The sequence below is a fragment of the Sander lucioperca genome, chromosome 6 (assembly GCF_008315115.2).
Source record: "Sander lucioperca isolate FBNREF2018 chromosome 6, SLUC_FBN_1.2, whole genome shotgun sequence".
NCBI lineage: Eukaryota > Metazoa > Chordata > Actinopteri > Perciformes > Percidae > Sander > Sander lucioperca.
Window position 1 is genome coordinate 2,664,581 of NC_050178.1, and position 15,112 is coordinate 2,679,692.

The following is a 15,112-nucleotide window of genomic DNA, read 5'->3' on the forward strand; positions in this document are numbered from 1 at the left end:
ACTAGAGACCATCTTGCGATGGGATCACACCAGCTTGCACTAGGTCTCTACAGGACCACATTGATAATACACACACACACACACACACACACACACACACACACACACACACACACACACACACACACACACACAGACTCACAAGGTCAAAACAATACACAGTTACAGAAAACGTTTGCTGCTTAGTAGGCTTACTGCTGGCCACTCACAACCAGCATAAATGCTAAGGAAAGACATTTCTTTCACAAACTAATTTAAGGGAGAAAGATTTGGTCATTTGAGGAGTTTTTGGTTAGGTGAACACATTATAATAATATAAGGCCATGTATGTTGCAAAGTTCATTAAGCACAATATAGCCTACATGAGCAGTAATTATTGATGTTTCATTTATAAAAGCCAGTCAGAAATCTTAGTTTTTGGGTAGCTGATGCTTACACAAGGATTTATTTTACACTACAGGTCTCTTTTATTAGTTAAGTCTTTGCTGGCAAGCAAAGTAGATTACAACTTCTGAGCCTTTTACATAGACACACAGAGAGATGATTGGCTAACACACACACACACACACACACACACACACACACACACACACACACACACACACACTTAATCCTGCTGCTTGTTTTTAGTCTGCATACTGACCATGCCTGGATGCTCGGTAGATGCAGTACATTCTGGTTAGGGTTTTTATAGGATTTTGTACATCTTTATTTTGAAAAACAGACATGGGGAACACACCTGGTTCGACTGTGGAGGAACTACAAGCTTGTGAGAATCATCAGTGGTATAGAAAATTCATGACCGAGTGCCCGTCTGGACTTCTCACTTTTTACGAATTTAAGCAGATCTTTGGCCTGAGGAATCTGTCGAACACTTCAAATGCCTACGTTATGACCATGTTTACAACGTTTGATATAAATAATGTAAGTTCATTTATAATCTTCTGGCAGGGTAATATATTCATCTTAATGTTACTATATCAGTAAAAGTGAATATCTACGTGTACTCATCAGTTTCTTTTCATCTTTCCTGAATAGCATTGACAGTGAAATGTTTTTAAACTGTATCCTTTGCACAAAAAGATGTAGAAGGTTCACATTAATAATTTTCTATTTGCAGGTAGTACTTGGAATAATCCAAGTCATACTCGTAATATAGGCTATCAATAATAATAATCTATGTCATGTCAATTAAAACGCTATGGATAAATTATGAATCTCTGTCCATATGAAGTTTCCAATAAAATGTTTATTCAGTAGTTATGGCTGTATTATTAGATCATTTTTGGGGGTGAAGCAAAGTATTACATTTAAATAAATTATAAAATGGGTGGGCAACAGGTCTTCACTCCACAATGTGCCAGGAGTATAGAATGCTATATTGCTCTGCTAATGACAATGTTCATGGTGTCCCTTTCTTTTGTAGGATGGCTTCATTGACTTCATAGAGTATGTAGCCGCTCTGAGCCTGGTGCTAAAGGGAGGAGTGAAGCAGAAGCTCCGCTGGTACTTCAAACTGTATGATATAGATGGGAGTGGCTCCATCGACCGTGAGGAGCTGCTTCAGATAATTAAGGTACACATGAGCCTTCATGTTAAAGCTTGACGCAAGCTGGCTTAGTGACGAACCAAAGGAAATCCCAAGTACTGTCCTGAAACAACCTGCTCAGACCACTCAGGCCTGAATGAGATACAAGGCACAGAGATCCCACCCATATTCTGTCTGTAATACAAGGTTCACAGACTAACAGCTGGGACTTAGCTGACATCTACTGGTTGAAGAAATGTAAGCAACAATACATGTCAGTTTTTAACATGATCTCATTTCTTTGTTTCATGTTTAGTCCATCCGTGCAATCAATGGAGTTCCTTGCGAGATGTCAGCAGAGGACTTTGCCAACATGGTGTTTGACAAGATTGACATCAATGGAGATGGTAAGACCCAAGGGTGAAACCTTCAGTCAGGTACTGGGGGGAACCCACTGGGTTGAGGGGGTAGATGAAAAAAAACTGAATATCCTAACCTTGGCAAATTATTTACTAAATATGAATCTATGTTACCACCAGCATTAAAATATTTAAGTTTAGTGTGTGTGTGTGTGTGTGTGTGTGTGTCTGTGTGTGTGTGTGTGTGTTTTCCAGGTGAACTTTCCTACGAAGAGTTCATGGAGGGGATTCAGAATGACGAAATGCTGCTGATGACACTAACACAGAGTATGGACATCACACACATTGTCGAAATAATTCAAGGAGAGATAAGGGCCAACAACTAAAATCTCTCCAACTTTATGGACCCTGAAATATACATTTACCGTGCCACAGCTGAAGATGTGGGTTCAGGATAATCCACAAATCATCAGGACAAATGGATGGATTGAATTTACCCAGATGATCCTTGTTTATGTACCCATATGTACCTCTGATGTTTACATTCTTTTTCCCCCATGCGTCGATGACCTCCTCACTGGGAGGTTGGGTTAATGTCAATGTCTGCAGTAACAAAGGAGTAACACATTCAGTGTTGACTGACGGACGGCCACAACTACCTCACTCCAAGGCCCTCAGAATTGCATTATACCACGTCTGTGGCCCCCATTTCACCTGTGAGACAATGACAGCACATTGACATTAAAGACCACAACTCAGTGGAACAATTAACATCTGACAATAAAGCAGGTGAACATCCACATACAAACAGTCACTCTTTATGATTTATGGTTCATGGATTTTTTGTTTTTGCCGAGCTAGTGGCCCTGCTCCGGGGATGGCGATGCTGGATTGTTTTGTTGGCTGGTCGGTCCACCACTTTGGTCCAGACCGAAATTTCTCAACAACTTTAGGATGGATTTCTATAAAAGTTTGTACAGACATTTGTGGTCTCCAGCAGCAGAACCCTACCTGGTGAGCCTCTTAGTTTTCCTCTACCGCCACCATGAGGTGGACTTTTTAGTTCTTCAATGAAATATCTCAACAACTATTGGATGGTTTGCTGTAAAATTTGGTCCACACATTCATGGTTCACAGAGGATAATGTGTAAGAACTTTGATCTCCTGACTTTTCATCTAGCGCCACCATCTGGTCAATCTCTCCTTTTGTCGCACTTCGATTTATAACCAAATACCTACGAAACTAATGACATTCCCATCAGCCTCAGCTGTACTTCCTGTTTAGTGCTAATTAGCCAATGTTAGCATGCTATCACGCTAAAGTAACACGTGAAAATGGAAAACATTATACTTTCTTAACATCAACATGCTAGTATTATCATAGTAAGCATGTTAGCATACTGATGTGAGAACCAAGTACAGCCTCACAGAGCCGCTAGCATGGCTGTAGAGTTGTTCATGAAACAACAGAACAAAACCAAATATAATCAAGTTAAGTACACAAATTCCCTAGTATAATAATACAATCCCAGCATGTACACATATTTACAAAACATGCAGGTAACAAAAAGAGAGTATGCTCACTTTCTACCCCCTATTTCCAGCACACTTGAAAAAACATGTATGTTTATTTGTTTGTATGTTTGTATGTACTTTAATTCCACCAATTACATCTATGTCACATCTATTAATACGCTACGGCAACTTGTATGAGCAGAACTGTATAAGCAAAGAAACTGGCTTATCTCAATTTTTTTTAAACACTGCATGTGTTTTTCCATCGGTGTCTGCCTGTGTTTTCATTGTACCATTTCTGCTAATAGAAATCTAATTAAGACGAACTAAGTCTCTTAGAGAGGGGGCTTATCCAACCAACGCTGCTTACCTAACTGACAACCTCTGTTTACATACATGTGAAATAGGAGCTGGTGTATGCTCACTAAATGGAAATGAATCTCTATCCATTAGGAGTTTCCAATAAAAGTGTGTTTATTCAGTAGTTATGGCTGTATTATTAGATCATTTTTGGGGTTAAAGTAAAGTATTAAATTTAAACCAATTATAAAATGGGTGGACAACAGGCCTTCACTCCATGTGCCATTTGTTTTGCACAGACTTTAATGTGGCAGGAGTATACAATGCCATAATGCTCTGCTAATGACAATGTTCATGGTGTCCTTTAGGATGGCTTCATTGACTTCATAGAGTATGTAGCCACTCTGAGCCTGGTGCTAAAGGGAGAAGTGCAGCAGAAGCTCTGCTGGTACTTTAAACTGTATGATATAGATGGGAGTGGCTGCATCGATCTTGAGGAGCTGCTTCAGATAATCAAGGTGTACATAAGCCTTCATGTTAAAGCTTGACGCATGCTGGCTTAGTGACGAACCAAAGGAAATCACAAGTGCTGTCCTGAAACAACCTGCTCAGACCATTCAGGCCTGTACGGTGGCCGACAGGGGCAGACGCCCTGCAACTTAAGAAAACACACGCAAATAGACAAAACACAAGCAAATTAAGAAAACAACTTCATTAATTTGACAACACGTGCAGCATTCAGCAAACGCACTGCAAATACACACAACACAACCAAATAGATAAACGCACTGCAAATAAAAAACGATGCAAAAAGAAAAACACGCAAACCCCAAAAAAAGAAGCAATGCAAAAAGAAAAACAACTTCATTAATTTGACAACACATGTGCAGCATTCAGCAAACGCGCTGCAAATATCACAACACAACCAAATACATAAACGCACTGCAAATACACACAACACAACCAAATTCATAAACGCGCTGCAAATATGAAACGATGCAAAAAGAAAAGCACACAAACCCAGAAAACAAATGCAACAAAAAAAACGCTGCATCCAGATTACACAACGGAAGTTCTCCAGACCTCTAGAGGGAGCAGCTAGTGGAACAGCTGGATTTTCGACCGTTATTAACCAATATTAAATTCATATTATTATTATTATTATTATTATTATTATTATTATTAATAACATAATATATTATTAATATACAGTCTATGCTCCCGTCTCATGCCCTCCCGGCTGGTGCTGTCCTCGAGCTTCGGCTTTTCAAAATAAAAGCTCGCGTCTGGTCCGCTATGTGTTTGTACTTTGGTGTGTTGGATGTTTGTGAACTAAACAGTACGGCAATCATGCTAATGAATACAATAACGTTTTCAGCAGATGTCTTACTTACAACACATTGGAGTCAGCAAAGCAGTTTTGTGTTTATATGTGCGGGCGGGATTTATTCAGTTTGATAAATCCCACGGTAAATTGGCTGGTTTACTAACAGGGAGGGACTATAAATCCTGTCTGTTTTTTGTATTTCAAGAGCGAATTGCTCCACAATATGAATACAGACTGATCACTTATTTTGTTGGTAACCGTTGTTGTATAATCACAATATTACACTTGAGGAGGCCTACACTTCAGTAATTTCGGACCTCGAAATTAAACCCTCTCATTTAACATGGCTTAAACAAACGTCAACGTTAAACGCTGATGTAGTTTTAAATGTTTTATCACCACGAGGTTACAGACGTCTCTGCTGATTGAGTATCACCTGTGATCTCTCTCTCTCTCTCTCTCTCTCTCTCTCTCGAAAATCCAGCTGTTCCACTAGCTGCTCCCTCTAGAGGTCTGGAGAACTTCCGTTGTGTAATCTGGATGCAGCGTTTTTTTTGTTGCATTTGTTTTCTGGGTTTGTGTGCTTTTTTTGCAGCGCGTTTATCTATTTGGTTGTGTTGTGTGTATTTGCAGTGCGTTTATGTATTTGGTTGTGTTGTGTGTATTTGCAGTGCGTTTATGTATTTGGTTGTGTTGTGATATTTGCAGCGCGTTTGCTGAATGCCGCGCATGTGTTGTCAAATTAATGAAGTTGTTTTTCTTTTTGCATCGCTTCTTTTTTCGGGGTTTGCCTGTTTTTCTTTTTGCATCGTTTTTTATTTGCAGTGCGTTTATCTATTTGGTTGTGTTGTGTGTATTTGCAGTGCGTTTGCTGAATGCTGCACATGTGTTGTCAAATTAATGAAGTTGTTTTCTTAATTTGCTTGTGTTTTGTCTATTTGCGTGTGTTTTCTTAAGTTGCAGGGCGTCTGCCCCTGTCGGCCACCGTACAGGCCTGAATGAGATACAAGGCACAGAGATCCCACCCACATTGTAGTTTTCCTCCAGCACCACAATGAGGATGACCTTTCAGTTTTTTATTGAAAAATTGTGACAGCTGTTGGGTGGTTTGCTACAAAATTTGGTCCACACAGGAGGATTTGTAAGAAGTTTTTATATCCTGACTTTTCATCTAGCACCACCATCTTTCCTTTTATGGCATATGGATGGGAATCCATTAGCCTCAACTGTATTTCTTATTTAGTGCCAATTAGCAAATGTTAGCATGCTATTACGCTAAAGTAACACGTAAAAATGGAAAACCTTATACTTGCTTAACATCAGCATGCTATTCATATATATAGTAAGCATGTTAGCATACTGATGTGAGCACCAAGTACAGTCTCACAGTGCCGCTAGCATGGCTGTAGTCTTGTTTATGAAACAGAACAGAACCAAATATAATCACATTCCTTATTATAATACTACTATCCCAGCATGTAGACATATATACAAAACATGCAGGTAACAAAAAGAGGGTGGGGGGGGCTTCCCTACTTTCTACCCCCCTAATTCCAGCGCCCTTGACAAAAACATGTATGTTTATTTGTTTGTATGTACTTTAATTCCACCAATTGCATCTATGTCACGCCTATTAATACGCTATGGCAACTTGTATGAGCAGAACTGTATGAGCAAAAAAAACCAGTGCATGTGTTTTTCGTTCAGTGTCTTTATTAGATTATTTCTGCTAATAGAAATCTAATTAAGACGAACTAAGTCTCTTAGAGAGGGGGCTTATCCCTCCAACGCTGCTTACCTAACTGACCTAGCAACATCTTTTTACATACGTGTGAAATAGGAGCAGGTGTATGCTCACTAAATGGAAATGAATCTCCATCCATATAGAGTTTCTAATGAAAGTTTATTCAGACAAATGGATGTGGACTATTCTCTGGGTCATTGTCAAAGTATAGCACGGTTGTTCTGTTTTTCCTCACATATTAATGAGCCAGCAAAGACTTTCCATCTACTTCAAATATTAGATTAGACATTTTGCTTTAAAGTTGCATTCAATGAAAGGACACATACTTTGTACTTTATAAATCTGTGTGCAGCTGCATCCTCTGTTGGACTCCAGCTGAAATGACACACAGTATGAGTTCTGTCCAATGTACATTAACTTCCTTACTTGTAGTGTTTTATATACTGTACATAAACCCACCTGAGGTTTCACTTCTTCTGAGCCATTACAGAGAGGTATTTTTATAAAGCCTTCATAGCAAAGCTGTTTGACAATTTTAATGAATTAGATGTATTGTGTTGTATTTTAGAGTACCTTAATCAATATCATGTTCCCCTTGTTCTTTAATCAGCTGCTAGTCTGAATCCTTCACCATCTGAATGATTATTTCAGGGTTGTCCATTTGCAATTATTTCCCTTTAGTTGTCCTTCAAATTGACCACTGAAAACAAAATAATGACTAGCTAACAACTGTTGCATGTTTTAACAACTCTGACAATTACTGTTGTTCTTCAGTTGTAGATTCCCCAGCATTAGACAGTCTGTAGTCTGAGGTTTTTATAAATTAAAATTCCCTCAATTAGACTATGACTCCGTCAAGTTTGTTAGCTGGATAGTTTATATTTGGCAAAAACCATATCCAGCATTAATGTAATCAACATTAACAGGTTTAACAGGGGTATTTTTTTTTTTTTTTATCCCTTTAATTAATCATCTGGTGACACCTTTTATAGGCCCCTTTATGTTACATTTCTGTTGGGACCTCTTGGGCGGATTCTGACCCTAGAGTCCTTCATTCTTTGTGATGCTACAGTTGGTACTACTACAACTTACTTGGACCCAAAACAACCCAACACACCCAAACCATCATCCCAGAATGCAAAAAATTTGCATCACACACACATGGCAACAGGCTCATTATGGACACTATGTCGAAACCAGGAAACCCAAAGGCAAATTTGCCTGGATGTCGGACACACGCTCTCAAAGTTATGAGTAGTTTCAGGGAGTGGCTTGTTAATGTCGGGCTGTTTGGCTACAATTAGCCTAGTGACAGGATCATCATCAACCGTCCTTGTGCCACTTCATGTGCTGTTCTTTTCTATGGAAATTCCCACTTTGCCTGCCGGTTGCCGGATGAGTCATGGGCCTAAATATTGTCTTCTAGAATGTAGGCCAATTTATGAATAACCTATGTCTACACCACTTATATTACACCCTTAAGACAAACAGTAGGCCTATTTGTTTTTCTCTAACACTCTTCAAAGCAAATAAAATTGTAGAAACATATAGCCTTAAATAGGTTAGAAAAAAATCGTAATCAATTGTATAAACACCAGGGGAAGAAAATAATACAAAAGAGGGTCGGGTGATTGGGATGATTCAGTGATTCTAACGTGATCTATTTCCCTGGAGAAAAAAAATAGTTCTCCCAAAATGTCTCTGTGCGTTAGCCAGGCTACACGCCTGTATTAGAATTTCGACGAAAAACAACCATGTAGCATTTAAATGTGGTAAATGCTGTCGACATTAATAAAATATGAATATTGCAATAACTGTCTTATGAGAAATAAACGTGTTTCAGATTTCGCCTTACAAAAGCATTTAAGCAATTTGTCTATTTATGAGATTGCGATCATTGTGACTAATTATTCTTGATGTCTCTGTGTCAGAAGTTGAGGTTGGCTTGCAGTGAGTGAAATGCTCAGATGGAAAATAAAAATAAAGTGTCTTGTCCACGTGCTCAATGAAGAGCTATCCCCTCAGCTGCTCAGAAAAGGTGTGTTCGGCGTGACGTCACGCCTGTACCTGAGTTTCGGTGAGGAGAGAGGAAGGGCCAAGCCGCGGTGAACAACACGCCGAGATAAATTGTTGTTATTCTCACCCATCTTCGTCCAAGTGATTCGCGGTTAACTTTTTCGTAGAGGGAATCTGTAGGAGTTTGGCCATTTGCAGAGGAAACACGTCTTTATCTCCAGCTGCTGGTTAGCAGGCAGTCGAGGGCAGACCTCTCCGACTTCCTGGTTCGCCACAGGTATGCTATGTGTGTCGTTCTTTAGTATCGTGTTTGGTCGCTTTGTTTAGTTGAGTTTGTTTATACTGTAGCCTATGTGTCACATTGAAAGATATGGCGTCCTATCAAACACTATCTAACCTTCAATCAGCTGCAGTAATGTGACAAAAAAGTAAATAAGATATAGGTCAACGGGACGTGCAGGATTTCTGTGAACACGGCATTGTTGTTTGTCACTGAGAAATAAATACCAAAGCTGTTTGGGAAATAAGAGTAACCATTAGGCCTATACAGTGGACTAACCGGTTTGTGCTGTCTTGTCAGTCAGGATGTCGGTCACCCCTCGACGTGTCCGTCTGAAGCCCTGGCTGGTCGCTCAGGTGGACAGCGGCCGATACCCGGGTCTGGTGTGGATTGACCGTGAGGCCATGCGCTTCAGGATCCCATGGAAACACGCTACACGACACACACCCCAGCACGAGGACGAGGACACCATATTTAAGGTTAACCTACACTTGATGTAATCGTAACAAAAAGTTCAGCCGTTGAGGGAATGTATGTCATTTGTTTGTAAAGTGTTTGTTTACCCAAAGGCAGACAATCAGAACTTGTTTGGGCAGTGCTACACATGCAGCGAATGGGGTGCTCGCATTTGTTTAGTCCATATGTTTGCATTCCATATTTAAGTGAGGTTTATACTGGTTCAGACCGGTTGATGATTTTCTTTTTTTTTTTAAACTCAAGATTTTTGCATATTGCTGGAGCAACATCTGGTTTTGCAACCCAGTTACATAAGGCCTCTCTGCTCTCCCTGGCTTCCAGCATTAGGAAAGCCATGTGGGCACAGGGCATTTAGAGAAAGTAGGTACTGACTTTGGGTCTGTATTTGTGTTGCTGCAATAAAAGGTAGAAGACCGTGATGTTATGACACCTTGCAAAAAAACAGGGCTGCGATATTGATACCTTCGCTCTGTTTAAATGTTCCTGCAGGCGTGGGCTGTGGAGACCGGGAAGTTCCAAGAGGGAGTTGATGAACCGGATCCTGCGAAGTGGAAAGCTCAGCTCAGATGTGCCCTGAACAAAAGTCGAGAATTTAACCTAGTCTATGATGGCACCAAAGAGGTCCCCATGAATCCTTTGAAGATCTATGATGTCTGCGAAATCCCACAGCCCCTCAGCAACCAAGGTAAATAAGAGCTGGTTGAATATGACACTTTCTTCATAATTGATTGCACTTTTTCCCCCATTTCACTTAATTTCGCAATACTTAACCCACAGGCTCTTCAGACGCTGGTTCATGGACTCCGCATGAGGAAGATGGTGGAGAGGAAGATATTCCAGATACACCAGAGTCTCTCCCTCCATACCCATCCAATGGTAAATGACTTCTCCTCATACATTACGCATGTATTCTTTATTTTCTGATAGTACATCACAAAGCAAAGCAATTCAGTTTTATTGCTGTTAACAGGGAATTGATTCTTCTATTTCCTCATTTAGGCACCAGTCCTTCTCCTCTCATTATGTGGTCTCCCAGGAGCTCAGAGCCCTCCATGCAGCCTTCCAGTTGTCCCCCTTCTAATGGGGTCTGGCCCAAAGAGGAGCCTGTTAAAATCTGGCCTAAAGAGGAGCCTGTGGATGTGGAGATGCACCCCACACCCCTGATTGACATGCCTTCTGCTCCTCTGCCTGATCACTCAATGCAGCCCCCTCCTCTACCCGACGCCATGTTTGCCTCTCCAGAAATGTGGATCAGTTCCCTCCCGAGTAAGTAGACGCATCTTCTATTGTTGAAATCCAGTGATCGCAACACATCATTAAGGAGACAGTTCACCGAAAAGCACCAACACATTTTTTCCCTGTTTCCCAGGCTGCAGTCAGTCGATTCAGATAGATTAGGGGAACAGGCTGATGAGGTGTGGGGACACCTGCTGTAGTTTTGGGGATAGCTACTATAGCTCAACCCAGTCCTAATACAGCTGGGTATTGTAGTTTTTATTAAATGATACCCAAGAAACGAGTAAATAGTCCCTTTTGTTGAGGACTATTTTTAGCTGTAATTTGGTGAGTATTTACAGCAGCAGGACGGTGTATGTGGGATTGACTCCAAATAAACTACAGTGTTCATCGTAAAAAAGGAATATGTCAGCCAGTGAAACAATGTGGCTCATTGATGTGTTTGTAATGGTTTCTGGACAACGGTTGGAGGTCTATGACAGAGAAATAGGCCCCACAGCCAGTACTTGTTAGAAGGATCAATTCATTTGTTGTCAGTAAGAAAATTACAGGCATATCTTTAATGAAAGTTGACATACACTTAATAATTTCCAAATCTTGAGAGCACTTCAGGTACAGGGGGAGAAGTTTGTGTTTTTTGGGTGATTTGTCCTTCTTTAAATTGATCATAACTTCATCAAAAATGGTTTTAACATGTTCCTACATTTGTCTCTGACCCAGTGACAGACCTGGAGGTACAATTCCTGTACAGAGGGAAGGAGATGTGTCCCACCGCAAATGTCAGTAACCCGCAGGGCTGCAGGCTGTTCTACGGAGACCTCGGCCCTATGGTCAACCAGGAGGAGCTGTTCGGGCCAGTTAACCTGGAACAGCTGCGCTTTCCGACCACAGAGCACATTACCAACGACAAGCAAAGGGTTTTCACTAACCGCCTGCTGGACGTGATGGACAGAGGCCTAATCCTGGAGGTCAGTGGTCACGATATCTATGCAGTGCGTCTCTGCCAGTGCAAGGTGTACTGGTCTGGTCCTTGTGCTCCAAATCCAAATGCTCCAAATCTTATAGAGCGCCAGAGGAAGGTCAAACTCTTTTGCTTGGAGTCTTTTCTCAGTGGTAAGTAGATTTTTCACTTTTATTGGGACAGTTGGTTAAACAACATGAGTTATAAGTAGATTTTATTAAATGTATACTTAATGATGTACTTAATAAATAAGAATTCTAATACTAATAAATCTGTTTGTATGGTGTGCAGGAGTGATAACCCACCAGCGCAGCCAGACATCAACCCCTCCTCACTTTGAAATCAACTTGTGTTTTGGAGAGGAGTGGCCCGATGGGAGGCCCAAAGAGAGGAAACTTATCATGGTTCAGGTGAGAAATGTTGTTTGTAACAATAAATTAATCTTTGTTCTCATCACGGGACAATACAGGCCAGTAATTAGCGGTCAGACTCTTCCCTTCACACCTGTACATGAACAAACTTTATCTCTGTTTACAGCTGTTGAAAGAATAGCGTGCATCACAACAACTTGTGATGCTGAAACGTATTATTTTAAGGAAATAAAAGCTGCAAATTTAACTTAAGCTGCAGCTCTTTACACCGTTTTTACACAACTCTCATATTTCTCCTCTCATACTGAGGAACCACTATTCATCCTTGTTGCATGTGAACTGCAGAACTGCCGAAAGGCTGTACTTTTAGGATTCTCCGATTGTGTGACTCATACCAGTCCTCTGTCCTGCAGATTGTTCCAGTGGTGGCCCGTATGATAAGCGAGATGTTTTCTGGAGACAACACGCGATCCTTCGACAGCGGCAGTGTTCGCCTGCAGATCTCAATCCCAGATATCAAAGACAACATAGTGACCCACCTAAAGCAGCTGTACTGCCTGCTGCAGACCCACCAGGGCCAGGACGGCTGGGCATTGCCTCCCAGCTCAGGCCTGAACATCGTCCAGGCTCTGCAGGCACAGTGAAGCAGCCCGCACTGTGAACTGAACATATATCACTTTATGTTTTTACACTGCTATTGAGTTACCTACTGTTAGCAAAGAAGTACTTATGTGTAATCATATTTAGAAGTGTGCACACCATACTGTAGGATTCTTATTCTTTTCTCTAGCAATGTGCTGTGACAATGCTGATTCTGTATATAGAAGTAGTGCTTTCAAGCCTTGATCACTCTACATTAACTGGCCGTAACCATAGACGAATGTGGTGGCTGCATGAGCCAAAGTCCTGCTTGCTGAAAGGGAACATTTAACGTAGTTAATGAGTTACAGAAATCCTCCTGTGCTTTATTTATCCAAAACGGGTCAGTGATTACCAACTTTGCTGGATTCAAGAAACGGCACAGAATACCTTTTGACCTCCATATCAAATGTTTTGATGTTGGATAAACTCTAGGCAAATAATTTAAGTATGGATGGTTTTCTTCCATTCATTTATGACTAAACGGTCCATCTGTACTCTGCTGTTTGGGATCCATTTATTCTGCCAGTACATGTAATTAGGTGTTTCAATTGTTTATAACAAATGTTTGACAAAATGTCTTTCCATTTGACAGAAGTATCAGTTTTCTGGTTACCTGGCCTAGTTTTGTCTTCAGTTTTATTTTTACATCTATATTGGCAGATATTTTTGTATTCATAGCTTTGATTTTAAGCCATTTATTATATCCAGGCAACCATTTAACTAAACATTCAGCTATATTTATCTGTTTTATTATAGATGCCACTGCACTTTGGGCTGCTGAATAATGTTTTCACATCTAGCTGAATTAATTCTGTGATTGTAGGTTTATTTTATCAATAAAAAAAATGTCAAAATAAATAGAGTTTAAGTTCTTTACTGGTGACAAATATAGTAAACTTTTCTCGGCAGAAAATGTAAAATATTTTGGCTTTGTACAATGCATTGTTGAACAAACATTGTTTATTTTTCTGCTCCAGATGATTGCAAGTGAGTTAACTGCAGCTCTGCACCTCCTGAATGTGCTCATTGCTGACCTCCAGTGGTTTAGTTTAACAGCAGCAGGTCTGGGATGAGTACAATATGTATTGCCCCTCCCACCCTTGTGTTAAAACAGCTGGGCGTTGATTTAGGGATTGTCAATGTATTATTGTTTAAATACAGTGACAAGAAACAGTGAACCCTTAGGATTTATGTATTTTTGCATAATTTAGTCATAAAATGTGGTCTGATATTCTTCAAAGTTAGAATAATGGACAAGCTACATCTGCCTGAAGTAGTATTACAAAAACATTTGCATGTTTTGGTGTATTTATACAATTATTTGCTGGAACATTTAAAGTTAGGTTAGAAAAAGAAAGTGAAGCCTTGGTTTTAGTAACTAATTAAACCATATTTTACAGCAGCGCAAGCATCAGATGACTGACAGCTACCCTTAAACTTAAAACATATTTTCAAATCTGTAAGTGCATTGTAATAGTAATAGTAATGGTCGTTCAGATCCAGGGCAGCAAAATGACTACAGATCACGGTGATTCCTACTTCATGCTTCACGTCAAGGATGATGTTAAGACGATTAGTTTGCTTTATTACTCCAATACAAAGTGTAAGTTGTTTCTGCAGCTAAATACAATAACGAACATTTTGGTTGCCAATTTGAGATGTACAATGGCATCAATTTATTTTAAGGGAGAACTGTGCTTTCCCCATGGTGCCCTTCTTAAAGCACCATTGTAGCCCTCAAATTGTTTTCTTATTGCTTAGACATCAATGGCGATCTCTGTAACTTTGAGATATTTAGATTTGCAATATTGCTTAATCTGAAGTACTCTGAAAGCACATGTGAATGAGAGCTGGTTCACATCCTCTTATGAAGAGATGAATGTCAGTAGTCAGTATTTTTCATGTGTTTTGTACAAAAGAAGGCACAACTAATCACTATCTTCAATTTCAGCTTATCGATGGAAAACTGACTTTTAGTAGCTTTTTTTTTTATAGTTTATTTGTGAAGGGGTTTAATATTAATATTATTTAATGAATATGCCAATTCAGAAAAACAATTATTTGAGTGTTATTGGTTTCTTTGTCTAATATAGAGACTTTGATGAAGATCAGACCACATTTTTGGGATGAATTATGCATAATTCTTTTTTTGTGTGATCCAATCTTTATTTATTTTTAAAACAAACTAGACAGTTTGTGCAGTCCATGTGGAGTATAGAAGACAAAATAATAAATATATATGATATTTATGATTACAAAATTATACTAAATTGGTTTCATGTGGCATACTTTAAATGATGTGTATTTAATTTTTTTGCATGAATAGATTACTAGAAAATAATTAAAGTTTTTTAAT

The 15,112-nt window shown here is 39.7% G+C and overlaps 2 protein-coding genes across 3 annotated transcripts; both read left to right on the forward strand.

Annotated features, from left to right (window-relative positions):
- Window positions 1-615: 615 nt before the first annotated feature.
- LOC116041522 (guanylyl cyclase-activating protein 1) lies at window positions 616-2,273 on the forward strand. The gene is made up of 4 exons (XM_031287434.1): window positions 616-924; window positions 1,427-1,576; window positions 1,845-1,935; window positions 2,143-2,273. The coding sequence occupies exons 1-4, from the start codon at window positions 727-729 to the stop codon at window positions 2,271-2,273; spliced, it is 570 nt and encodes a 189-aa protein (XP_031143294.1). The 5' UTR covers window positions 616-726.
- Window positions 2,274-8,788: 6,515 nt separating this feature from the next.
- Window positions 8,789-13,614, forward strand: irf6 (interferon regulatory factor 6). Of its 2 annotated transcripts, none has more exons than XM_031287735.2 (8): window positions 8,789-9,066; window positions 9,374-9,548; window positions 10,036-10,231; window positions 10,324-10,422; window positions 10,546-10,812; window positions 11,503-11,895; window positions 12,035-12,153; window positions 12,528-13,614. In XM_031287735.2, exons 2-8 carry the CDS (start codon window positions 9,375-9,377, stop codon window positions 12,756-12,758), a joined length of 1,479 nt encoding a protein of 492 aa, XP_031143595.1. In that variant the 5' UTR covers window positions 8,789-9,066; window position 9,374; the 3' UTR covers window positions 12,759-13,614. The 2 variants fall into 2 exon arrangements, with proteins under 2 accessions (XP_031143595.1, XP_031143594.1); XM_031287734.2 differs by having other exon boundaries at window positions 8,790-9,066; window positions 9,370-9,548.
- Window positions 13,615-15,112: the final 1,498 nt, after the last annotated feature.